This window comes from Myotis nattereri, assembly GCF_964212035.1.
Source record: "Myotis nattereri genome assembly, chromosome: 9".
NCBI lineage: Eukaryota > Metazoa > Chordata > Mammalia > Chiroptera > Vespertilionidae > Myotis > Myotis nattereri.
In genome coordinates this window covers 20,738,365-20,765,749 of record NC_138084.1, presented here as the reverse complement: position 1 = coordinate 20,765,749, position 27,385 = coordinate 20,738,365, and the positions used below count along the sequence as shown (strand labels likewise).

Here is a 27,385-nt window from a genome sequence, read left to right as displayed (position 1 = left end):
TGAAGTAATGCAGGCTGCTGATGAGCCTTAGGCCTTCTTTTGAAAGTTCTGGGGTTCTCTGACCCAGCTACAGTTTGACAGATTTTTAGGCGGAGAAAGGCCAGGCCATTAGTATGCAAAAGCCTCTGAGCACAGCCTGGGTGGAGTTGTAAATTGGGTGGGGTGTGGTCTCAGGGAATCAAACAATAATGGTTGGCCATTGGCCCTCCCCCAGATAGGTTCCTGGGTCTCTGTGTCCCACAGCCCGTGCAGGAACAATGAATGCTGCAAGCACCTCTGTGAGAAAGCCACCCTCACGTTCCGGCCTGATGCCAGACAGTCCAGTTTTTCCCCGTATGAGTCTGGGTCCCCAAATTCTCACCTGGAACTGGAGTTCAGAGCAGTCGGGAGCTTGTATCTCCCTTCTGGTTGAAAAAGACAACAGCATATCCAGTTGCCAGCCCCTTTCTTGCGTGTGTCCGTACCTCCACATTTCCACACCTCTGTACCTCCTACCGGACTCAATGTGCTTTTCTCTTTCCTTCTAGTTGTAGAATTTCCACTCAGCCAGCCTCCCTGTGGTTCTGGATGATATTCGTCTTGCCTCTTAGTTGTAGTTTTAATGTGGTTGTGCATAGCAGCAAGTTCAGTTACTTATGCCGCCATCTTGGTTGTACCCCCAGGGTTGGGATTTTTTTTTTTCAGACAGTACACTGAGGTGAGATGGGGGCAAGGGAGTTGGGAATGATTTTAGTGATGAGCCATGGGAGTCTAATATGAGTGATGAGAGATGGATGGGCTGTAGGTCCTGTTGGAGTTCAGAACTATAGGACTTGGGGCAGTGAGTTGGAAAGATAGGAGGTAGAGGCTGAAGAAAGGGACATTGAAACTGATGTTATGGAGGGGGTGCAGTTGTGGAAAGGACTGGGTTAAGGTATGCCTATGGGAGCGATTGAGGTGGTATGAAAGCAGGGATCGCTGAGGAAGAGGAGGACTAGTGTCCTTATTTCTCTGGACTAGTGTCCAGAGAAAAAGGAGGTCAGAGAAGGTGACGCTCACAGGTGTATTTCTGTTCTCCTTTTCCCTACCTTCCTTTGCCCTATTGGTGTTTGTCCTTCTTTGTGTGGAGCTGATGGTTATAGTAGGAAATGCTTTTTTTCCCCTGGTTATTTCTTTACCCTCTGTGTTACTTCCTGGCTGGCTTGTGTTTTGTTGAGTAGTATTTTCTGAAACCTGTAACTCAGTCCCATTAGATATTGGTGGGTGTACCATTTTTGAGATTTATTTATTCTACCCTTTTAATTGCCTGTCAAGTTCTATTTGTATGAACAGACCCCTTCCCTTAATCATGGTCATGTGCTTATAGCTGTTCCCAGCAGGGGAATCTCTGATTATCAGGGCAAGAGTGGGTGGATCATAGTCAACCCATTCCCACTGAGTGAGTAGCTCGGAATATTATGATTCCAGGACCCATAGGACTTGATCATCATTGCCATCATTGGCATGCTTTCTTTCTGTCCTGGGACCAGCACTTGGGACATGACAAAATGAGGTGGTCAATAGCATGGAATATGGAGGCAGAGAACACAATTCAAATCCAGCTTCCACAATTACTAGTGGTATGGATTGGGAAAATTACCTAGCCTTTCTGAGTCCCGGATTTTTCATATTTCTTGTTTTTAAGACATAGATAATGTCACTCCGTAATGTTTGGCTATGAAATGAGATAATGCAAGTCAAACAGCATTGAGCAGAATAACTTGGGAAATATTGAGGCAGGATAGTAGGAAGCAAGAATAGAGAAATTCCTTGATAGGTGGAATAAGGGAAACTGAGACAAAATAATTAAAGCCAAATAATTTGAGTAATTTACAGCCAGCTAATGAATCACAAGGTTTTATCTTCCCTAAACAAGGACAATTAGGAGCAAATGGTTTACACATTCCAGTACTTTGTGTGTTCACTCATGTTCACCCTCCTCTTGTCATGAATAGAGAGTCTTGAACATATCAAATGCTCATTGCACTTTTATTCAGTGAGTGAATGATTGGGAGAATGAAGCTGGGGTTGTCTAGACATTTGATCCTCTAACTCATAAGCTCACACAGGTAAGTAAATAAGTATGTGCACTGGATGTCCCACAAGTTGATGTCTTAGGGAGGACCTCTTTGCTAAAATCCACTTCAAAGTCCTGTCTCCTTTTTAAATAGAGGAACAGCATGATTTACAGGCTGAAGAGAATGAAGTCAAGGGTGCCAACAGTTGGGGAAACACATTCCTCAGTCTGTCAGGGAAGGAAGAAGCTGAATTACAGAAGCCTAGAAAGGGGAGTTCTTCTTTTGGTCCCAGTGAAAGATGCTTCTAGAACTTTTGGCTTATCGGGAGCCCTGGACCACATTGAAACCTGGTGGCGAGTTCAATGGTTCTGGATTGGTGTAGATGGTTTGGAAGACCATCGGCCCCTGGAAAAGATAGGCACAGGAGGTACATTAGTGAGAACCGTGTATGCAAAAAGGCCTTTAGACATTCTGGGCAGGAAAGGGAGCCTGAAGGCCCATCTGGTCCCCACACTCTTTGGGGCATGTTTACACCCTCTGAAGGTCCTACAAACTCACGCTGTTGTGTGAATGGCGGAGTAGTTGGTTGCCATTGTGGGCAGACGTGCAGGCAATGCAGAACTCCAGGAGGCTGAAGATGAACAGCATGGCAGAAGTAGCTACTCCAGGGGACTAGAATCAGAAGGAACACAAAGGCATGAGTACTGCCCCGGGAGTGTGAAGTCTGGCCCAAAGCATGGCTCTGCAATGGACCATGGCTAGGGCTTTGAGGAAGTCCTCTAACCTCATCCCAGCCTCGTGGAGAAAATATCTCACCAGGTTTTGTGAGGGTCAAGTGCATTTGTAAAAGAATTATTTTAACACTTACTACCTGTGTTCTTCTAAGGGAAACATTGTTTAGGGAAACACCTTGATGACTTGTTTCAGGTATAGGGCACGAGACCTAAGGATGGGGTGTGGAGTGAGACAGTGAAAGAGTGAAACTGTTCTGTGTAGGAAGTGAATAGAAATTTGGGAGTAAGGACAGGCCACAGAGAGGAGAAGGAAATGACGGGACCAGAAGGTGGAGTCTGCAGGAGAAGGCATCTTGTGAGAAATTAAGACATTACAAAACAGGAATGTCTAACCTCCAGGCATCAGTAGTTACCTCCACCATCCCTCCGAACCTTTAGAGAAAGTCAGCTACTAAAGCAACCTTCCTGGCTTGCGACCATGGCATTTTGTGGAGAGAAATCATTGGGACTGTCTTTATAGCTGGGAAAACAATCAGTAAAAGGATCCCCATATGGAACTAATTCAGCAGTAGATTTCACGTGAGCACCAGGAGACATCTAAGCTAGGGGTGGGGAATGTCTGGCCAGGCCCAAGAAATCATTTGGTCTGGACCTGCCATAGCAGTGGTTCTCAACCTTCTGGCCCCTTCAATACAGTTCCTCATGTTGTGACCCAACCATAAAATTATTTTCGTTGCTACTTCATAACTGTAATGTTGCCACTGTTATGAATTGTAATGTAAATATCTGATATACAGGATGGTTTTAGGCGAGCCCTGTGAACGGGTCGTTCGACCGCCAAAGGGATCGCGACCCATAGGTTGAGAACCGCTGTGCCAAACCATTAGAGGTAAGTTAATTAAATGTTTGACCAAATATAACAGGTTAATTTTTAAGTTTGTAATTTTGTATGGCCTGCAAGTGATGTTATAAATATTCAAATGGGCCTTGGTAGAAAAAAGGTTCCCTACCCCTGAATTCTAAGCCCATCCCTTGCTGTTCTCCAACAATGCTCAGGAAAATGGGGTCTCCCACTGTGTCTGGGGAGAGAGTTTGGGTAGAATCCACTTTATCGTAAGAGGACAAGAGATGAATGACCCCAATAACCACTTGGGTTCCAATTACAGGAGAGAGTAAATATGAAAGTCAAAGTGCATGGCACATGGTAGGTACCAAACAAATATTTGTCAATTATGATTTTTAAAACGGAATTGGTGATAGCTGGCTGCTCAGAGAATCCTCTCTTATGGAAAGACCATTCCTCTTCACTTTCCTTTTCTTCCCTCCCTATTTAGTAAGCATTTATTAAACATCTGCTTGCTACGATTGGTTAAGAAAGCATCCTGAGAGGCACAATCTAGTGAGGATGGCAGATAAAGATGTAGATAATTATAATTCAAATCAGACATGGTAACAGGTATAAATGATTCAAAAATAGTGTCTCAAGGCATTAAGGAGAGATAGTTTCTCAGTAGAAGATTCAGTGATGTGGGTGTGAACATGTGTCCAGGCAAAGGGGATAACAGGATGATGTCTTAGTCAAGATATCACAGAAGCTTAGGGAGAAGGGCCCTTTGCAAATGAAGCTGATCCTTTTCCAATATATTTTTTAACAACAACATTCTTTCATAAATAAAACTTTCTAATGGGAGGGGAGCTAGAGGCTGGGTGAAAAAGGTGAAGGGATTAAGAAATACAAATCAGTTCTAAAATAGTCACAGGGAAGTAAGTTAAAGTATAGCATGGGGAATGTAGTCAATTATACATTGTAATGACTATGTACGATGTCATGTGGATAAAGTCTTTATTGGGGTGATCACCTCATTAATTATATGTGTCTAATTATTATGCTGTACACCTGAAAATAATATAGTATTGTATATCCACTGTATTTGGAAAAAAACAAACACCCTTCCATGAGGGAGAAGGGATCCTCAAGCAGCTTAGATAGTTATTATTTGGTGAGCATTAATTCATGCTTATTGAGCCCTTGCAGTGGCTCATCTTTTGCTAAGCTATGAAGTCCAGCCCTCCTTGTTCAGGACTGAGGCAGGAGGAGGGTGGGTGGCCAGAAAGGAAGAATTCTCTTTCCAAGGTCAGACATGGGCAGAATGAGATTAGAAGTCAGGTGGTAGTGTCTCAAGCCAGTGTGATGACTGAGAAACTGGTGAAAATGGCTGGATTCTGGATTCATTTTAAAGATGAAACCAGCAGGATTTTGCTGAGGAGTTTGCTGAGAGGTGTGGGAAACAGAGAGCAGGTCAATGATTTCACTACGTTTTTGTCCTCAGTGACTGCAAGGATGCAGTTGCCATCAACCGGCAAAAGGCAACCTGAGAGAAGGTTTGGGAAGTAAAATCTAGAGATGAGATTTGAATATGTTAACTTCAAGATAGTGAGTGGACAACTGGATACAAGAGACCAGAGTTTCGAGAGATATTTTGTGGGAAGCTATGCAACTGGAATCATTTTCATAGAGAAAGTGTTTCAAGTCACCAGACTGGATGACATTGCTAAGGCAGGGAGTAGAGAGAGAAACAGAAGATTGAGGACTGAGCGTGCAGAGAAATGGGGTGGTAGCTGAAGTAACCAAGGAAGGTTGGTTTGTTTTTTAAGATGAAAAAACAAAAGTGTGTTTAGATGCTTAGAGAAAATCTGTAGCAAGAGGGGGAAAGTGATGTAGAAGAGAGGTGGGGGCAAGGGAGAGAGGAGAAGTACATGGAGTGATAACCTTGAGTGGGCAGAGAGGATAGGGCTGCTGGGCAGAGGGAGACATTGAATTTACATGGAACTCATCCATAGCGGCCCTTTCAGATCTGTTTGGACCAGTGCCCAGAGGACCTGAGATGTGGTGTAAATGCAAAACAACACTGGATTTCAAAGATGTGGCACCAAATATGCAAAATATTAAGTTAATAATTTTTTAACCCAAATTACATATTGAAATGACATTTTAGATCAATTGGGTTAAATAAATGTACTATTAAATTAATTTCACCTGTTACTTTTTTTTTCATTTTTAAATGTGGCAACTAGAAAATGTTAAGTCATATATGAGGCTTACATTAGATTTCTATTGGATAGCATGGGTCTATATATAGCAAATGAGAATTGGCTCATTTGTCTATGTATATTCTATGGCTGCTTTCACAATGGGTTAAGTACTTGCAACAGAGACCAGATGGACTGCAAAGCCTTAACTATTCACTCTCCATCCCTTTTCCGCACACTTTTGCTGAGCCCTTTGTCCATAGTAATGGGCAAGAAGGCAAGCATGTGAGTAGAGGTGCAGCTTGGTGGGTACGGTGCATTATCTGTATAACTGCATCTAATTCTCCCAACAATGTCATAAGGTAGGAACTGTATTTTTCTTTTCTTTTTAAAAAATCTTCATTGTTGAAAGTATTACATATGCCCCTTTTTTCTTCCTTTGGCTTCTTAGAGCCTGCCCCCAACCCCCTATTGTTTGTGTTCATGGGTTATACATATATACAAACAAGTTCTTTGATCTCTTCCCACCCACCCACCCACCCACCGACCTTTGCCTTCCCTTTGAGATTCAACAGTCTGTTCCATGCTTTTATGTCTCTAGATCTATTTTGTTCATTAGATTCCACATATGAGTGAGATAATGTACTACTTGTCTTTCTCTGACTGGCTTATTTCGCTTAGCATAATATTCTCCAGTTCCTCCATGCTGTCTCAAAGGCTAAGAGATCCTTTTTACTGCTGCATGGTATTCCATGGTGTAAATGTACCACAACTTTTTTATCCACTCATCTACCGATGGTCTCTACACTAATAAAAGAGAAAAAGGGTAATTGGCGTACGACGCTACCCTTTTCATTGGCTACTCAGGGCTATATGCAAATTAACTGCCAACTAAGATGGCAGTTAACTGCCAACAAAGATGGCGGTTAATTTGCATATGTAGGCACAATGCAGGGAGGCGAAAGGGAAAGCAGGAAGAAGCCCCCTGCCACTGACAGTGATTGGAAACCCAGGGGGGAGCTAAGAGCCAGGGGGCAGGGCAAAGGCGGCCCTGGGGCCGCCTTTGCCCTGCCCCCCAGCCATGATCGGAGAATCAGGCGCCCTTGCCGCCCTGGCCAGTGATAGCAGGAAGTAGGGGTGGAGCCAGCAATGGGAGCTGGGCACGGTCGAAGCTGGCAGTCCCGGGAGCTAGGGGTCCCTTGCCTGGGCCTAAAGCGGAGCCCATGATCGCGGGGCCGCTGCAGCTGCAGGTCCCCGCTGCCCAGGCTGGACACCTCTGCCAGAGGCGTTAGGCCTGGGCAGGGGCGGAGCCTGTAACCGCGGGGAGCTGGGGGTCCCCTGCCCAGGCCTAATGCCTTGGCCAGAGGCGTTAGGCCTGGGCAGGGGCAGAGCCTGCAACCGCGGGGAGCTGGGGGTCCCCTGCCCAGGCCTGATGCCTGGGCCAGAGGCATCAGGCCTGGGTGGGGGGCGGAGCTGGGGATTGGGGGGATATTATGGTCCCCTTGCCCAGGCCTGAAGCCTGGGTCAGAGGCGTCAGGCTTGGGCGGGGGGTGGAGCAAGTGATCAGAGGGAGATGGGGGTCCCCTGCCCAGGCATGATTCCTGGGCCAGAGGCCTCAGGCCTGGGCGGGGGCCAGAGCCAGTGATCGGGGGGAGATGGGGGTCCCCTGTCCAAGCCTGACACCTCTGGCGGAGGCGTCAGGCCTGGACAAGGGGCCGATCAGGTGATCGGAGGGTGATGGGGGTCTACGCCTCTGGCCGAGGCATCAGGCCTGGGCAAAGGGCAGAGCCAGCAATTGGAGGGGTTTGGGGGTCCCCTGCCCAGGCCTGAAGCCTGGGCCAGAGGCATCAGGCCTCAGCTGGGGGCAGAACCAATGATGGGGGGAAATGAGGGTCCCCTGCCCAGGGGGGACCTGGGCAAGGGGCCTGGGCAAGGGGCCAATCCTGCGATTGGAGGGTGATGGGGGCCAACGCCTGAGGGCTCCCAGTATGTGAGAGGGGGCAGGCTGGGCTGAGGGACACTCCCCCCCCCCCACCTAGTGCACAAATTTCGTGCACCGGGCCCCTAGTTGTTTTATAAAGATAGAAACCAAGACTAAGAAGTCACATGCTTAGAGTAACAGCAATAAAGCTACACACTTGAAACTCTGTTCTGATTCTGACAGCGTCTCTGTTTTCTTTGGTGCTTGGTGAAGAGGCTTGGTGGTCAGGCCCTTTCCATGATTTCCTAAACATAGCTAAGCTGGAACCCAGAGGAGCATTGGCCAAGAGGAATACTCACCACACCCCAGTAAAGATGGTAGTTGGGATAGTAATAATGTAGGGGGTTGATAATCAGATCTGTGATGAACAGCGAGATTCCAACCATAGAACAGATTGCACTGATGATGTTCAAGGCCAAGCTGCCATTCAGCTGAAGAAGACACAGAGGGTCAGGATATGAGAGAAAAATGATTGTAGTTGAGTTGAGCATAGATTAAACTTGTGATTCTTAATGTTCATTCCTAGAATCCTAGTTCTGGAGCAAGAGGTGTACTATGCAAAAAAGTAAAATGGTGGTGAATTAGCTTTGAAAACACCTGGGCTGAAAAATGTTAAACAGGTATTTTGTGCAGGACTTCTCAGAGCCTTTAACATGGATTATGGATCTTTCAGAGAGGGGACTACTAAATAGATGTTCCCACCCCCTCCCCCAAGTTTATCTAACCATAAAGTATCTTGTGGGATAAGTATCCCCAAGAATAATCTTTGGGAAACACTTGTCCCATTTATCCCCCAGGAGATGGGTAGGAAACTTAACCCAAGTATCTTGGGATGTGACAGGCTCTGATGTTCCAAAATTCTGGTAAATGTGCAGAAAGGCATGCCCAGAATTGACCTTCCCTGTGGAGATTTTAAAATAGATCTCATCTGGTTTGGGACTGGTTCAGTTTGGGGCCCAGTGCCCCAGATAACCTGCTTGTGAGAGAAACAAAGGTACTTTCTTAATCCAGTGCTTGGGGACCACCAAGCCTTGCTCACGTTGATTCACAGAGCTTATTTGGCAGGATTCCTTAGGGAAGCTGCTGTCTGAGCCTCCCTTGGCTTCCCTGTAGAAATGTTGGCACTGGGCTCTGTGTGCTCCAGGCAGTCAGTGCCTGCTCTGCTGGAGGGGAGTTCTGCACCCCAGGTAGCTTTTTGCCTCCTCTTGTAAGATCCTCTTAGGAAAGTTATTCTCTGTCTCTCCACACCCTGATGCCTAAATGAAGTTGGTTGTATTGCCCTTCCTTTCCCCGAGTCTTCTGAACTCTTTCCCCAGTTGTGACTCTGGTCAGGTTCATGTGGTCCTGTAAATGAGCATGCATGTCAGTGCCCTGTGTCTGGTTATAAGCAGGTTCAAGAATGAGGGAGGCATTGTGTGTGAGCGTCTTTCCCCTGTTGTGTGTCTCTCCTAAGGGTCCACAGCTGGGAGAGCCTGTCTCAAGATGGGACTTACCAGGCAAGAAGATCTCGGTAGGTGTTCTGATGCCACTGAGAGGGATCCTGAAATGATGAACTGGCACAGAAGAGAGGGCGTTTAGAAAGAGGTTGGGTCAGGGCCCCACCTCCAGGCTTCTGTGTTTCTTATCACACATATATTCTCTCATAAACGCTAGGATCCTCTGCTGGGACCTCCCACTCAACTGAGGGGAGAGAGGGAGAGAGAGAGAGAGAGAGAGAGAGAGAGAGAGAGAGAGAAAGAAGAGAAGAGAAGAGAAGAGAAGAGAAGAGAAGAGAAGAGAAGAGAAGAGAAGAGAAGAAGGAGGAAAGGAAGGAGGAGAGGGAGGGAGGGAAGAGGGAGTTATTGAGATCACCCTGAGAATGTGATAAAAACTATGGGCTTTTTAGAAAAAAATCTAATATGTTACTACAAAATATTAATCTGTGGATTCCAGGTTGAGTCCCTACTGTTTAATTTTAATGACTGTTCTGTGGCTGGGCAGCCACTCTTAACTCCTGGTGGAAACATTTTCCTTCTGGAGCTCTGGCCTTGGGCTTGCGTTGAAGAACATGTGAGCGCTTGGCTGATGGGTAGGAAAAGGTTTCCTGACCTTTGAGTTGGGCTCATTAGAAACGGTGCCCACTGCGGGGCAATGGCACCTTACAGGGCTGTCACTTGGTATATGATCTGAATTTTGTCTCCTCGTAATCCATCTTTTGAAGTCTGAACACCCAGGACCTCCAAATGTGACTGTGTAGTTGTTTCCAGACTCACTATAGTTGGCCTTATTTTATTTTATTTATTTTTACTTTACAATGGTATGAAAATGATATGCATTCAGTAGAAATTGTTCTTTGGATTTTGAATTTTGATCTTTTCCCGGATGAGTTATATGTGCTAAGATACTCCCTGGTGATGCTGGACAGCAGTAGTCAGCCTCAGCTCCCTGTCAGCCATGTCATCATGAGGGTAAACAACCCATTCTCTACAGTGTAGTATTTAATGCACTTTTGACGCAGGATATTTTCCATTTACGATGGATGATTGAGGTGTAACCTCATCATAAGTTGAGGAGCATTGTATTTGAAGATAGGGCCTTTAAAGAGGTGATTAAGGTTAAATGAGGTCCTATCGGTGGGTTCTAATCCAATATGACTGATGTTCTTATAAGAAGAGATATGAGGACAGAGACACACACAGAGGGAAGACCATGTGAAGACACAGGAAGGAAGACAGTCACCTACACGCCGAGGAGCGAGGCCTCAGGAGAAACAACCCTGCCCACACCTTGATCTTGGACTTCCAGCATCCAGAACTATGAGATAATAAATGCCTGTTGTTTAGCCACCGAGTCTGTGCTATTTGTTCTGGCTGCCCAAGCAGACGAATGTTCCTGGTGAATAAAGCCTGAGCTGGGTGCACAGCCCACGTGCTCTCTTGGCTGGAAAACTTCTGTAGCAAAGTACACAGCTTGCCAGTGTGTTGGCACTTTCTGGAACTCACTTGCAGGGCCACTGACATTACTTACCAAGATGCCTCCCCAGAAGGGATAGCCTCCGTAGAATGAGATAGCTGTGTAGTGCCCAGGGATGATGGTCCCCAGGATGATGCCCAGGCCAATGTGTATCAGGCCGATCAGGATTTGGCTGGCCTGTCAAGGGAGCCAAAAGTTGAGACCTTTGTTTCTGAGGCTGGAGCCTACCCACAGCCCACCACCCCTCACACTGCTTGACCTCCTTTTTATTTTAAAAAATATTTCCTTTTCTTGGTCTAAAAAGTTATATGAATAATATAAAAATAAAACGTGCCATAATTTTCCCCAACTCAAAGAATTACAATCACTTACATGTTGGTGTATAACCCTCCATTGTTTTGTGTGTGTGTATGTGTGTGTGTGTGTGTGTGTGTGTGTTTCAAAAATATATAGTGTATTCAAAATGGCCCTGCATATTTAACTTAATAATATTCCATCCCGAACACATCCCCATGGTATTAAGTGTTCTTTAAACATTTGCTTTTTAAGGATTTCCCACATTCCATTGCATGGATGATCTGTGAAGTAGTTGGAACTGAGATATTGGGCAGGTAAGATTGTTTCTGTTTTCATATGGTAAACAACACTGCGATAAACATCTTTGTAGATAAGTCTTTGTGCTCATCTGTTATTTTGGTGATATTGTTTAGGATAGAAATTTATCTGCATCTCCCCCATCAATGACTATCTTGAAGTTCAAGCCCCCAGGGCCTCAGAATGAGATATCATTTGGAAATAGGGTTGCTGCTGATGTAATTAGGTAAAATGAAGTGCACTGGAATAGGGTGGTCCCAATATGACTGCTATCATTTTAAAGGAATGCCATGTGAAGAGTCACAGGGGCACACAGGAGAAGGCCAAGATGGGAGTAATGCTGCCACAAGCCAAGGACCTACTGGAAGCTGGGAAACTGGCCTGGAACAGATCCACCCCTAGAGCCTTCAGAGGGAGCACGGCCCCATGGATACTATGATCACAAACTTCTGGCCTCTGGAACGGTGAGACAGTACATTGCTGAGTGTTTTAAGCCACCTCATTTTCAGTACTGTATTATGGCAGCTCCAGGAAACTAATGCATATTCTTAGCCAAATGGTATATACACATGCATATGTATATGTATATGTGTATATACTACAAAAATGGCACTGAATACAAGTACATCATTTCCTTAAACTTGCACAAATGGTAGCAAATTACATGCCATGTCTTCTCTTAACCCTCCTATCTGCGCCCCCCCCCCCGCCATTAATTATACAGCTTGTGGGTATGTCCATATCATTGTACAAGGAGGTTTCTTTTTTTAGCTCCACATTTCTTTCTTTGGATGTACAATGCATTGATATAACCAGTATTACATTGATGGGTATTTCGGTTATTTCTGTTCCTTTTCTATCACAAGACATGCTGCAATAAAAAAACCTCATACATGTCATATTTCCCCTGTGTCCCGGCATGGCTGCAGGACAAAGTCTCATAAATGCGATTATTGGGTATTTTGATATCGTTTGACATTACTATGAATAGTATATGGGGGTGGAGCTAGGATTTCAACCTGAGCATCCTGGATCAGAATCCATGGTCATCATTCAACCATGCAATGAAATGGGCTTCCCCTTTTCCCACACATGACAGCCATTTTGGGGGAACATCCGTGTGAGCTCTTATCTTGTTCCCATTGGAGAAAGATTCCATTCAAACAAATTGGGTCTAGAATCCACCTTTTGTCTGGCTGAGCCCACCTTCTTCCAGAGGCCACATGGGTCAACATGGATTCTGGCAACAGGACCAACATTCCAATTTACTGCTTCTTTGTTGCTTTTCCTTCTCTTTCCTAAAATGCCCAAGATAGATAGATGGATAGCTGATGATGCTACACAGCTGAGTTTTTTAATAGACCTGAGTTTGGCAAGGCTAGGTCAACTCCAGCCCCACTTGCTGAATTTGGAGTTTCTGTGTTTCTAAACCTCCTTCCCTGAACTGATTCCAGCCATGTGGCCAGTGCACGCAGTGTGAAATCTCACTTACCCCTAAAACCTTGCCCTCTTTAAAGGATCTCTGGTCAGGTTGCGTATATACAGGCGGCTCCAAACCATGTGGATTCCCAGAAATTGTGTGGATTTGGGGCTGGTTGAGTGGATATTGGGGCACCTGAGACATGCTTCCTGGGATCACAGGATATCCATGGTGGGGTGCCATCACAAACACAGTATTGGCCTGGGGGTCTGCTGAAGTCATTGAATTCATGCTGCTAAAAAATAAATGCAATAGAGTCATCTCTCACATGTGCACTAATATTTACATTGAAAAGATGAGCATCCCAACACCCTATGAGTTTGTTAATTCTTTTTTAGAGATATTAGATAGGAGGTAGAGAGCACTTTCAAAAATAAATCACAAGAAAACAAGTGAAAAATACACAAAGATATGTAGGCTAAATATTGTGTTACTAAACAATGAATGGGTTAACAATGAGATCAAGAAAAAAATAAAAAGATACATTGAAAAAAATGAAAATGAGAACACAACAACCAAAAATCTATGGGGCACAGGGAAAGCAGTCCTAGGAGCAAAATTCATAGCATTACAGACCTACCTCAAGAAACAAGAAAAATCTCAAATAAACAATCTAGCTTTATACTTAAGATACTGAAAAAAGAACAAGCAAATCCCAAAGTGAGTAGAAGGACAGGATGGAAATAATAAAAACCAGAGGTGAAATAAATAGAGTTGGAAGAAAAATACAAAAGATCAGTGAAACCAAGAGCAGGTCCTGTGAAAATATAAAGATCAACAAATCTATAAGTAGACTCCTCAAGAAAAAAAGAGAGGGGCCCTAGCTGGTTTGTCTCAGTGGTTAGAGGTCCCGCCTATGGACTGAAAGGTTCCGGGTTCAATTCCAGTCAGGAGCACATGCCTGGATTGCAGGCCCAATCTCCAGTAGGGGCCATGCAGGAGGCAGCCAATCAATTATTTTCTCTCATCATTGATGTTTCTATCTCTTTCTCCCTCTACCTTCCTCTCTGAAATCAATAAAAATATATTAAAGTGAAAGAGAGAGAGAGAGAGAGAGAGAGAGAGAGAGAGAGAGAACCCAAATAAATAAAATCAGACATGAAAGAGGAGAAGCAACAATGGACACAAAAGAAACACAAAGAATTGTAAGAACATATTATGAACAACTATATGCCAACACATGGACAATCTCCCAGACACGTATAATTTTCCAAAAACAGATTCAGGAAGAATCGGATAATCTGAATAGACAGATCACAACCAGTGAAACTGAGGGAGCAATAAAAAAAAATCTCAACAAACCAAAGTCCTGAACCTGCTGGGCTTCACAGGTGAATTTTACCAAACATTCAAAGAACTGACACCTAGCTTTCTGAAACTATGCCAAAAAATTCAAGAGAAGGTAAGATTCCTAAGCTCATTTTACAAGGCCAGCATTATCTTAATTCCAAAATCATATAAAGACACTACAAAGAAAGAAAATTATAGGTAAATATCCCTGATGAGCATAGATGCTAAAATTCTCAGTAAAGTATTAGCAAATCAGATCCAGCAATACATTAAAAAGATCATACACCATGCTCAAGTGCGATTTATTCCAGGGGTGCAAAGTAAGTACAATATCCACAAATCAATAAGTGTGGTATACCACATAAACAATATGATCATGTCAATAAATGCACAAAAAGCATTTGATAAAATCCAGTACCCATTTATGATAAAAACTCTCAGCAAAGTGAGAATAGAGGCAACATATCTCAACATAATACAGACCATATATGACAAACCCATAGCCAACATCATACTCAATGGGCAAAAACTAAGAGTTTTCCCTCAGATCAGGAACACAGGGATGTCTGCTTTCACCATGCTTATTCAACATAGCACTTGAAGGGCTAGCCACAGTGATCAGAAAAGAAGAAGAAATAAAAGGCATCCAAATTGGAAAGGAAGAAGTAAAACTCTCATTATTTCCAGATGGCATGATACTGTACATAAGAAAAACCTAAAGACCACCAAAAAACTAGATTTAATAAATGAATTTAGAAACGTAGCAGGATACAAAATTAACACCCCAAAATGCATGACATTTTATACACCAACTAAAGGCCCGGTGCACGAATTCGTGCACCAGTGCAGTCCCTCGGCCTGGCCTGTGGGATTGGGCCAAAACCAATCTCTGACATCCCCCGAGTGGTACCAGATTGTGAGAGGGTGCAGGACAGGCTGAGGGTGCACAATCGGGGCCGGACAGGGATTGCAGGAGTGCTCCAGGGCATGTCTGGCCCATCTTGCTCAGTTCCAATGGGCCGGACCCCAGCAGCAAGTTCACCTACTGGTCAGAGCATCTTCCCCCTGGTGGCCAGTGCACATCATAGTGAGTGGTTGAGTGGCCTTAGCATATCATTAGCATATTATGCTTTGATTGGTTGAACAGCCAACTGGACTGGACACTTAGCATAGTAGGCTTTTATTATGTAGGATAATGAACTCTCAGAAAGAGAAACTAAAAAAAAAAGACCCATTTACCATTGCAACAAAAAAATCGATATACTTAAGAATAAACTTAACCAAGGACCTAAAAGACCTGTACTCTGAAAACTACAGGATGTTAAGAAAAGAGGTAGAGGAAGATATAAACAAGTGGAAAAATATACCACTTTATGGATTGGTAGAATCAACATCGTTAAAATGTCCATACTACCCAAAGTAACCTACAGATTCAATGCAATTTCTATTAAAACACCAACAGCATATTTCACAGACCTAGAAAAAACACTCCAAAAATTTAAATGGAACCACAAAAGACCCCAAATACGCCACAGCAATCTTGAGAAAGAAGAACAGTTAGAGGAATCATGATATCAAACCACACAACCAGGCTGAATGAGATTGGTGAAGGGATTAAGGAAAGAGAAAAAAAAAAAAGACTCCTGAGCACAGACATAGTATGGAGACTGCCAGAGGGAAGTGGGGTGGAGGGAGGTAGAAGAGGATAAAAGGGGAATAAATGGTGATGGAAGGAGAGTTGACTTGAGTGGTAAACATACAATGCAATATACAGATGATGTATTGTAAAAATGTATATCTGAAACCTGTATAATTTTATTAACCAATGTCACCCCAATTAACTGGATAAAAATTTTAATTAATAAATAAACAAAACAATTACATCCTGAACCCTAACATCCACCCAGTTTTACATGTGAGAAAACTAAAGCCCAAAGTGAATAAGTACTGCAGAGGGCATTTTTGTATCTCTCATCATTCCTAGCAGGGTGCTTTGCACACAGTGGTACCTGAACATTGCAGAGCTAGAGTCTCCTGGAAAACAGTGAGTCAAATTCTCTCAATTTCTGAAAAAAGTAAACCGAGGCTGGGAGTGTGGACATGAATTCCCCTAGGTCCCAGCCATGTAAATATTCGTTAAATGGAGATCCTTATCCTCCAAGGGAGCCCATTGCCAGGGCTGATTATATTCACTGCGGGGGTTCATGCTGCTCAATGTTCTAGGTCACTTGTGAATTCTGGTCTGGTTTTAAAAATTTCTTTCTCATTTCTTCTTTTTTTTTTAAGAGATACAAAGTAAGTAAAATTTACTTTGCTTATTCCACTGTGCATTTCATTTGAATTCAGAACTCTTGTTTCATGCAGGAAATTTAGAGAAAAAGTAACATACCCGGAAGCAACTTTTAAATAAACCTTAGGTGGAGGTAATGATTCACAGAATCCCATATATGCAGCATAACAGAAATAGATTTGAAGACAGGATGGTATAATACATCCTCAGAAATACTCAAGTTGGCACCTCTGCTGATTACCCATGTTGATAGGGCTCTCAGTTGTAGAACATTCTAAAATGATATCACCCAGAATTGAGTCTCCTATCTGAGAGAGTGCATTCGTTTTATCAGGTGAGATTTATAGTCTACTAGAGGCCAGTGCATGAATTTGTGCACCAGTGGGGTCCCTCAGTCTGGCCTGTGGGATCAAGCCAAAACCAGCTCTCTAACATCTCCTGAGTGGTCCTGGATTATGAGAGGGTGCAGACCAGGCCAAGGTTCCCCACCAGTGCATGATCAGGGCTGGGGAAGGACGCGTGAGGTTGGTCATCTGGGGAGGGACCATGGGATGGTCCAGGGCATGTCCAGCCCGTCTTGCTCAGTCCCGATCGGCTGGACCCCAGCAGCAAGCTAACCTATCATTTGGGGCATCTTCCCTCTGGTGGTCAGTACATGTCATAGTGACTAGCCAACTGTCCCGTGGTGGTCAGTTCATGTCATAGCGAGTGGTTGAGCAGCCTTAGCATATCATTAGCATATTATGCTTTGATTGGTTGAACGGATGAGCAGACACTTAGCATATTAGGCTTTTATTATATAGGATTTTCCCATTCTTCAGACATTGCTTGCACTTTCTCCTCAGTACCATGAACAAATACACATATATTTACTAACATACTTTACCCTCTCTATAAGAGTCTAAGATCCTAAACAACAGTGACAACATTTATTAGTTACTAGAGGCCTGATGCATGAAATTCGTGCAAGTGCCTTGGCCCCAACCCCCGCCCAGCACAGATTTGTCTGGATGGAAAGATGTCCAGAAGAATGTCTGGTCTAATTAGCATATTACGCTTTTATTTTATAGATAACAGCTAACTGATAAGTAATTTCATATCATATCACTTTCACTATAGTTTTTTTCTAAGCTGCTCTCACAGATCTTTATACACGTAGACCTTAATTTTTATAATAGCTCTGTGGGGGAGATAATATAGATTACTCTTGTTTTATAGAGAAGGCAACTAAAGATAAAGAACTCTTGTTTCACACAGGAACTTTAGAGAAAAAGTTAAAGTGAATTGTAGTAACATACCAGGAAGCAACTAAATTTCCAATTTAGGGTCCTATGAAGCAGAGAATTTGAACAATTTCTCTGGCCACAAAGTCTTCCTGATTTTTCGTAAAGGATAGCACTTTGTATTAGAAATTATAAATTTAGCAGCTTCAAACAGAATTAATTAATTAGCTCATGTCTGTATCGGTCAGAATTCTGGCATGGCATGGCTGGGGTTCCTGATCAGGGTTTGACAAGGCTGAGAGCAGTGTCTAACCAGACTGAATTTTCCTTTCTCTTTTTTGGGAACAGATCCCCAAAAGCTAGTACAATAAACCCTGCAATGGGCTCTTACCCACATCCAGAGTTATCGTAAGTATCATATGGCAGGAAAACCTTATCAGCATCCCTGAGCTACAGATAGAAACCTTTAGATGAGGTATACTCACTTTGTTCTGCCAGTGGCTGTCTCTCTTGCTTCTTTTCCCCCTGGCTTGTTGTGGGCAACTTGTTTTTCCCTGGAAAGAACAAACGCACTGGTCTCAGGTGGTTGGTATGTTTAGAAAGATCCAAAGTCCTTCTCCTAGGTGCAGCTGCCTAGAACTCAGCTTCCCCACCCACATTTACTTCCTGTAATTGACAAGAAACCAATTAACCACAGTTCAATTGGGTAAGTGTTAAATGGTATCCTGTGGAGAAGAAAAGATTTGCTTGGTGCCTTGGGAGAAACACACAGGAATTGATCAGGTCTCTTTTTTGGGGAACCAAAATAAGACACCCACTGTCTTGGTTTTAGAAAGAACTGCCAGGAATAAGAGAAGATGAGACTAAAGGCTGAAATAGATATGGCGGCTGTGTGTCTAGTTTAACCCTTCTCACACATCAAATGCTGTTCATGTCCCTTCTATGGCACCCCTGTCAGTTCTGAACACTTTCAAGAGTGAGAACTCAAAGTTCTCTTGTTAGAGAAAGGTAGTACTGTGAATGGATTATCGTCCCGCTTCGCCTAGAGAGAACTGAGTATCCCTGTAAGATTGTCTCTTTACACTGATCCCACCCAAAAGTATGCCCTGGGCAAGCATACTTTTGTGCATTCTTGTATTACTTAAGATCCCGGGAGAAAATAGAAGGCAGTGTTAACATGCTTAATTGAAGAAAGATTAGTGAAGGACCTATTTACAGAAATCTCAGCAGGTTCATGGGGACCAAAAGGTCTGTTGACACACTTGGGAACCAATAATAGAAGGAAGCTGTTTCCCTAAGACTTAAGGGACAAGGGGCACGGACCATGTTACTATAGCAGCAAGAGCTGTAGTCAAGGATGTGAGCTGCCTAATAGTGTTACAAGATTCCAGGGCAGCGGGAATAGGGAAACTGAAACAGGAAAGTTAAAATAAGGCCAAACAGTGTGGGCAATTTGCAGCCAGCTTGTAATAGTAAGCCATTATCTTCCCCACCCAAGGAAGCAGAGAAAATGGTTAAAAACAAACAAACAAACAAAACCCCCAAAAAACCTCCCTAATGAGAGAATGCAGAAAAGGAGGGAGAAAGGGGAAAGGAAAAAAAGGCCATTTTACTCCCTAACCAGAGACGCCAGCAGTCTCAAGGCTGGGCAAGATAAAGTTGTCAGGTGCTTTGCATGAATTCTGGGAAGGCCACAACAAGGTAAAAAAGGGGACCTTGAGATTTAATCTGTACCAAAATATTCAGCAGAGGAATTTTGAAGCCTGTAGACAGAAGGGTATATAACACCTCAGATCCAACTTGCTCTTCAGATTAGCTGAAAGCCCATCTATACTTCATAAGCCAGATTTGTAGGTTTGCTTGCCTTGCTGTTGGTTTTTTCAATAAAGGTGCGTGCTTTAATTGCTTTAGTAAATTGGCTTTTCACAACGCAGGCAAGGTCTCTCGTATAAATCCATTTATATGAGAAGACAAGGATCCAGGTTGGAGACAGTCCTCTCCCACAGGCTCAGGGGGCTGTCCCATCTGGTAACACCTCTCTGGTGTGGGTGAGAGGTGCCTATAACAATAAGAGCTGAGGTCTTTAGACAGAAGAACTCAGCTACTGTGACCAGAAAACGAAGGGTGAACTCTGACTTCTTTCTCCTCCTGAAGTCCAATTTCATTGGCTAAACCACCAGAAGGATCAAACAAAGGTGCGTAGGTGAGTCTGTTCACAGAAGGTACAGAGTGCAGGGTACAGAGCAGGATAGGGAAGGGCGGTGCTGGCTATGTTTTGCCTGCCTTACCTGATCTCCCCTCCATCCTTCTCCATGCTCTTGTGTCCCTGGGGACTAATATTTATAAGGGTTTCATCAACGGGAACTCTTGCCCTATGGCTTCCAATTGATTCCAAATAATAGGACACCCTATTAGAGGACTGGAGGAGAGAGAGGGCCTATAATTTATTTTCTTAGTTTCCTCCTTGTAGTGTTGTCAAGGTCCCTTGACCAAAGGTCGCCACTCATGTTAGCGATCCTCTCCATGTGACTTCCTCCTTCTGAGGTGCAGGGAACCAGTCTTTTCACTTAACTCTTCAGGCTTAGAGGATTATGATTTGCTTCTGCTCTTAACAACTTTGGGATATTATTCCATCACTTGGGATTTCTCTACATCCTGCCCACATTCGGAGGAAACCTGTATAAAATGCCCCTCCAGGTACCCCATTTGAATGTTCCATTGCAGTCTTATCAGTTACCTGACTGCTCTAACAGCAGAAAATGGATCTGGATGGGCAAATCGGGACTTGTTTGCTTCCTTGGTCTCCCCCACACTGCCCCAAATGGAGGCAAATATGATATGTATGGCTATTTTTTATTTAAAGGGAAAACTTGGAGGCCTCCTCATGCAAATTAACACAGGGCTCCTAATAAATACCTGATGATTTGTCCTCCCCTGGAGAAGACTGGCTCATAGAAAGCTCAGGGCAATGGTGTGAGTATGACTTTTTTTCCTGTTGAATGGATACAATTTTCTACTTTGTGGATAAAAAGCAGTGCATATAATCTACAACTCACCTTGTAATTAAATTTTTATCATTGTTAGAGCAAGTTATTTTTCTTCTGTGAAAATCCTTGTGAATTGAGAGCTGGTTGTTGGGACTTCAATAGGATATTAGGATGTCAGTAGGGACTACAATCCTTTTTATTTAGAGCGCTAGAGTTCCGATGCATGAAATTCGTGCAAGAGTAGGCCTTCCTTCCCCTTCTAATTATACACAGAAGGAAAAGGAATGAGCTGAATCCCGAGGATATGCTCCCCTTTCCACCGGATGGATACGGATAAAGGGGGATAAGCTCCTCCTTCCTAAAGCCAATCAGTGGAAAGTTACACCAGGCATTTCATCTAGGGGATGAAAAGACTTATCAAATAATTCAGCAATTATTTACAGGAAAGGGTCTCCTGAAGACTACCCAACAAGTAGTCAGGTCTTGTGAGGTCTGCCAAAGGAACAATCCTACCAACCAGGAATTAGTATTACTTGGTCTTCAAGGAACTGGAGGGTCCCCAGGGGAAAACTGGAAGATAAACTTTACCCACATGCCTAAAGATAAAGAGTTTCTGTGCCTCCGCGTGTGGATAGACACCTCACTAACTGGGTAGAGGCCTTCCCCAGTAAGACTGAGAAGGCACAAGAGGTAGTCAGAACTCTAACTTCAGAAATTATTCCCTGCTTTGGATTACCACACTCTCTCTAGAGCGATAATGGCCCTTCATGCAGGGCCCAGGTTACTCAAGGGGTCTCAAAGGCCAGAAGAAACTAGGCTTTCAAATTTGAGAATTCTAGAACATTAATAGATTTACCTCTGTACATCTTGGTTCCCTTAAATGTTCTTTTCTTGGAAAATATGCAGGTCCTGCAGAAACAGTGCTTTGAATAAAAAAAGGTTGCAGTCCTACTGACATCCTAGAATCGTCATGAATTCCCCACATCCAGCTCTCAATTCACAAGAGGGAAAATAATTCTCTAACACTGAAAACATTAATTATAAGGCAAGTTGGAGATTATATGCACTACTTTTAATCCATAGAGAAAGTATATAAATATACCCATTCAATAGAAAAGAAGTCATAGTCACACCATTGCCCTGAGCTTTCTATGAGCCACGTCTTCTCCAGGGGAGGACAAGCTGTCATGTATTTATCGGGAGCCCTGTGTTTATTTGCATAAGTATGTTACAGGCATCTCTCACAGACACCAGAGAAGTGTTATCAGACAGATCCCTGAGTCAGAGGGAGTGGGCTGTACCCACCTATACTACATGTTATTCTTGTCATGCCAAAGTGGAGGGAGGAATTTGCCAAATCAAATACTCATTTGGTTTGCTTCAGTTTTCTGCCCCCGAGCACAGGCCTAATGTGTCTTTCTAATTTTTGTCATGCTGCAACCCCCTAAACCCTGGTGGCAAAATTGAAAAAGAAATTCCCAAAGGGACTGAATTCACTGTGATCAGTTGGAAGGACTCAGGACAACCATTGAATTCCAACCATGGTAGCAATTCAATTCAAGTCATGGAACCAAATGTTACAGGCAGCCCAGAGACCCCCAAAAAGGTGTCATCAGACAGTCCCCTGAGTCAGAGGGAGAGGACTGTCCCACCTTGATTCTTGTCTTCTTGTATAAATTGATGCATAGGCACTCCATCTTGCTACTGTAATCTCTATTCTGTAAAAAATCTGCCGTTTGAGATTTTAACCCTGCTATTTTGGCTTCTGTAAATGTTTGCTTGCTTGAATAATAGGGAAAATAAGTTCAACTATTTGACCTTGCAAGCCACTCTGTTGCCGCTTCTAGATACTCCCATGCCAGGTATTTATCAATTATCTGAAATGTACTGTGCTCAAGGTTACAAGCTGCCTGCAAAAATAACCTACTTAGAGCTCTTTGTAAAGTCTGCAAAAGGTCTGGAAAAAACCCTTATTTGGGAGACAAGGGTACTGGGAGAGGTATAAAGGGAAAACTTCTTCCATGCTGTTTTGCTCAGATTTGGGATATTTCTCCTTTGAGACTGCTGGCATAATGAAGACTCCTAATTACTACTTAATTTGGCTTATTAAGGTGTCTTATGTCAGCTTGCTGATTTACAATATAACAAAATGAATGCAAATGAGAGACCCTGATTGCGTTGTGATAAAGCCAATTTATTAAAAAAGTAAAGCATGGCTCAGCTGGTGTGGCTCAGTGGTTGAGCATCGACTCATTAATTAGGAGGTCACAGTTCATTTCCTGGTCAGGGCACATGTCCAGATTTCAGGCTCAATCCCCAATAGGGGCAGTGCAGGAGGCAGACGATCAGTGATTCTCTCTCATCATTAATGTTTCTATCTCTCTCTCCCTCTCCTTTCCTCTCTGAAACCAATGAAAAAATATATTTTTAAAAAATAATAAATAAATAAATTCTTATTTGAAAAATTAAAGCATGCACATTTATTTAAAGAAGCAAGGCAAGCAATACATTTGGTTTATGAAGTGCAGATAAGCTCTCAGCTAATTTTAAGCACCAGTTGGGTGGTGGTTTGAGACATTATATATCCTCCTGTCTATAGGTTACAAAATTTTTCTGCTGAATATTTTGGTATGGATTAATTCTCAAGGTCCCTTTTTACTTTGTTGTGGCCTTCCCATAATTTACGAGAAGCACCTGGCAATTTTATCTTGCCAAACTTTGAGGTTGCTGACTTTTCTAGGGAGTAAAAATAAAAACTAAAAACTTCTCTTTTTTCCTTTTCCCTTACCCAAAGTGGCTGATTAGTGGTTGAAAAAAGTTTCCCTCTTCTCTCCCCATTTCCTCTATTCTCTAGGTGGAAAGTCATTTAACCATTAACTCTCAAGCATGCTTAGTTTGGGAAGATAATGGCTTATTATTTACTAGGGGCCCGGTGCACGAAATTCGTGCACTGGGTGGGGGCGGGGGAGAGTGTCCCTCAGCCCAGCCTGCCCCCTCTCACATACTGGGAGCCCTCAGGCGTTGACCCCCATCACCCTCCGATCGCCTGATCGGCCCCTTGCCCAGGCCTGACACCTCCGCCAGAGGTGTCAGGCTTGGACAGGGGACCCCCATCTCCCCCCGATCACTGGCTCTGGCCCCCGCCCAGGCCTGAGGCCTCTGGCCCAGGAATCATGCCTGGGCAGGGGACCCCCATCTCCCTCTGATCGCTTGCTCCACCCCCCGCCCAAGCCTGACGCCTCTGACCCAGGCTTCAGGCCTGGGCAAGGGGACCATCATATCCCCCCAATCTCCGGCTCCGCCCCCCACCCAGGCCTGATGCCTCGGCCAGAGGAGTTGACCCTCATCACCCTCCGATCACCAATCACCGGATTGGCCCCTTGACCAGGCCTGAGGCCTCCGGCAGAGGTGTCAGGCTTGGGCAGGGGACCCCCAGCTCCCTGCAGTTGCAGGCTCCGCCCCTGCCCAGGCCTAACGCCTCTGGCCTAGGCGTCCGGCCCAGGCAGCGGGGACCTGCAGTGGCAGCGGGGGGCGCCGCGATCGTGGGCTTCGCTTTAGGCCCAGGCAAGGGACCCCTAGCTCCTGGGACTGCCAGCTTCGACCGTGCCCAGCTCCCATCGCTGGCTCCACCCCTACTTCCTGCTATCACTGGCCAGGGCGGCAAAGGCGCCTGATTCTCCGATCATGGCTGATTCTCCCCAGGGCCTCCTTTGCCCTGCCCCCCAGGTCTTAGCTCCCCCCTGGGTTTCTGATCACTGTCAGTGGCAGGGGGCTTCTTCCTGCTTTCCCTTTCACCTCCCTGCATTGTGCCTACATATGCAAATTAGCCGCCATCTTGTTGGCAGTTAATTTGCATATAGCCCTGATTAGCCAATGAAAACGGTATCGCCGTATGCCAATTACCATTTTTCTCTTTTATTAGTGTAGATAAGGTGGCTGCAAATTGCCCATACTGTTTGGACTTGTTTTAACTTTCTTGGAATGTTCCTAGCTTTTCATTGCCCTTCATTGGCCTCCAAGTTCTTCCTTTAAATAAAAAATAGCCATAGATATCATGTTTGTCTCCATCTGGGGCGGGGGAGGGTGCGGGGAAGACCAAGGAGGAAAAAAAGTCCCCACTTGCCCATCCAGATCCATTTTCTGCTGTTAGAACAGTTAGGTAACTGGTAAGACTGCAGTGGAACATTCAAATGGGATAATTGGAGGGACATTTCATACAGGAGCTTCCTCTAAATTGTGGGCTGGATGTAGAGAAATCCTAAGTGATAGGATAATACTGTAGCAGAGAATAAAAACCTTATACTACTCTGATGAACCATGAGACTGAATTAGAATGAAATTTACTCAAAAACTAATAAAAGAACTCACATACTGATAGTTTCCTTATAAGCATATTGCAGTTGCAGTCAGTTCGTGCCTGACCAAGGAACAGCCCTGACCACAGGAATTTGGGCAAGTGACCAGCAAAATCGCTGCCAGAAATGTTGCCCGAATGTCCTTTTATCAGACACCAGCAGTAAAACTGCAGATGGAGCAATGAAACTGAAAGGTGAACATGGCTGATTAGCATGTGGTGAGCAGGCAGGCTAAATAGCCATCTCAGACAGTGATTAAAAATATTAAATTTATTTAAGAGAACAGGATGGAGGATGAGATATCCAAGGGGAAGGGCTGCACAGCACCGTGCCAACGGGACATTGGGTCAATGATGGCAGCACCCAGGAGCTGGAATTTCATCCTTAGATGCAATCACTGGCAGGAAGCTTTTGTTTTCAGTGGTTTTGGGGACTGAGGTGAGCTCAAAATGTGGATGGAATGTAAGTGTGCAATCAGATATCTTCAGGACAGTTTCAATTCCTGGTGTCCAGCAAGGTTTCCCTGGTCTTTTGTTCTGTGGTGGGAAGCTTACAAATAGCCATTAAGGATTGTTGCAGTACAGTCCTAACATTTCCCTTCTTTTTCTATTTGTTAATAATTATTCTTAACTAGTGGCCCAGTGCACAGATTCCTGCACATTGAAAGGAAATTAATTAGAAGGTGGATGGCGAGTTGGGACTGGGTGAGAGATGTCCAGACACACCCTGAAGCCAACCTCTTGTGCACTTGGGGTGGCACTGCAGCTTGAAGGGCATCTGGGAAGTGAGTGGGGTCCCTCTGGCAGGTGGGGTCTTTTGGCTTGGCCTACAGGGATCGAGCTGAAACTGGTCCCAGAGTGTGAGAGTTGCTGTCGCTGGGCAGCTCCTGAGTTGAGCATCTGTCCCCTGGTGGTCAGTAGGCATCATACCTACCGGCTGGTCGCTTAGCCTTTTATATATATAGATTAGAGGCCCAGTGCACGAAATTTGTTCATGGGGGTGGAGGGGGTTCCCTCAACCCAGCCTGCACCCTCTTCAATCCGGGACCTCTTGGGGAATGTCCGACTGCTGGTTTAGGCCTGATCCCAGACTGCTGGCTCCTAATCGCTCACTGGCCTGCCTGACTGGTCACCCCTAACTGCCCCCACTGCCAGCCTGATCGCCCCAACTGCCCCCGACCCTGGTTGCCCCAGGCAGCCTGCTTGTTCAGTCTTTTGGTCATCCCTCACTAACCCCACTTCCGGCCTGGTTGTAGGCAACCATCTTGAGAGGGCATGAGGGTCAATTTGCATATTACCTCTTTATTATATAGGATGGGGACAAATGTGTCTATCTCTGTCTGTTGTCTTAATAACAAAGCATTCTAGTGCTGTTGGCAGGGATATATAAATAAACAGTTACCTCACATATTAGAAACTTACCAGCTGGCAGCTTAGTATGTCCATTACTATAAGGGAGGGTGAAATGGCCAAAACCGGTTTGGCTCAGTGGATAGAGCGTCGGCCTGCGGACTGAAAGGTCCCAGGTTCGATTCGGGTCAAGGGCATGTACCTGGGTTGCGGGCACATCCCCAGTAGGAGATGTGCAGGAGGCAGCTGATCGATGTTTCTCTCTCATCGATGTTTCTAACTCTCTATCTCTCTCCCTTCCTCTCTGTAAAATATCAATAAAAATATATATATATAAAAAAAGGGAGGGTGAAATGATCAGAATAGTTTATATTGTAACTAGAGGCCCAGTGCATGAAATTCCTGCATGGGTAGGGTCCTTATGCCTGGAGGACCGATCGAGCCTTCCAGATGCCAGCTGGGGCCTTCCTTCATTCTGCACCACCCCCTGATGGTCAGCACACATCGTAATGAGTGATCAAACTCCCGGTCTCCCAGTCAAACTCCCAAGGGGACACTTTGCATATTAGCCTTTTATATACTAGTATATAGATTATTAGATACTGAAAGAATAGCTAGAACACCTGGTAAAAGTCAGACATTCACCACAGGAAGCTACTGCAGCAGCCAGAGAAATTATCTCTGCATCTTCTCCTGAACAGTGGGTTCTAAAACATAAAAATCCTTAGATGTGACTTTAACCCCAAAATGAATAGAATGAGTATAAATATGTATATTAGTAGTAGATGTTCCAACTCCTACTAGGCAAGATGTAAAGGTCTGTTCTACATAGGTTCCTCCTGAAAGACAAAAGTATACCCAAGGCTGAGGAAACCTGTTGAGTGATTAGGTAGGTAAAAGCTGGCCTTGACACAGCCATGGTGTCATTTGTCTCATTTTGCTGCTTTTCTGGGCCTGAAGCTGAAATACAACTGAGGCCTAGATGTAACCTTTAGGGAGGAAAGGGTCAGGGGGTTTAAACTGCCTGATCAGTGACATGAAAGATCCAGAGTCCAGGCCAAATGACAAGTGATATGCTAGGGTA

General features: G+C 44.3%; 2 protein-coding genes across 2 annotated transcripts in view; one reads left to right on the top strand and one right to left on the bottom strand.

The window, feature by feature from the left end:
- Positions 1-1,988: 1,988 nt before the first annotated feature.
- LOC308524024 (membrane-spanning 4-domains subfamily A member 8-like) lies at positions 1,989-14,818 on the bottom strand. Its single transcript, XM_081098158.1, has 6 exons — positions 12,820-14,818; positions 10,788-10,910; positions 9,275-9,334; positions 8,081-8,212; positions 2,595-2,708; positions 1,989-2,441 (listed from the first exon to the last, which is right to left on the bottom strand). Exons 1-6 carry the CDS (start codon positions 13,066-13,068, stop codon positions 2,355-2,357), a joined length of 765 nt encoding a protein of 254 aa, XP_080954284.1. The 5' UTR covers positions 13,069-14,818; the 3' UTR covers positions 1,989-2,354.
- Positions 11,609-27,385, top strand: part of LOC308524026 (membrane-spanning 4-domains subfamily A member 8-like) — a 42,168-nt gene continuing 26,391 nt past the window's right edge. Inside the window, exon 1 of the mRNA XM_081098162.1 lies at positions 11,609-11,791. The gene's annotated coding sequence lies outside the window, so the exon portion shown is untranslated. The remainder of the gene's footprint in view (positions 11,792-27,385) is intronic.

What these genes read in the sequence shown, in the direction of transcription:
- LOC308524024 (XM_081098158.1), bottom strand. Translation starts at nt 13,068, where the DNA reads ATGACTCTATTGCATTTATTTTTTAGCAGCATGAATTCAATGACTTCA. An exon ending in CCTTCTGGGGAGGCATCTTG is followed by an intron (nt 9,335 to 10,787) that starts GTAAGTAATGTC and finishes CTTCTGTGCCAG; the next exon opens with TTCATCATTTCAGGATCCCT. An exon ending in TCCGCCATTCACACAACAGC is followed by an intron (nt 2,442 to 2,594) that starts GTGAGTTTGTAG and finishes TATCTTTTCCAG; the next exon opens with GGGCCGATGGTCTTCCAAAC.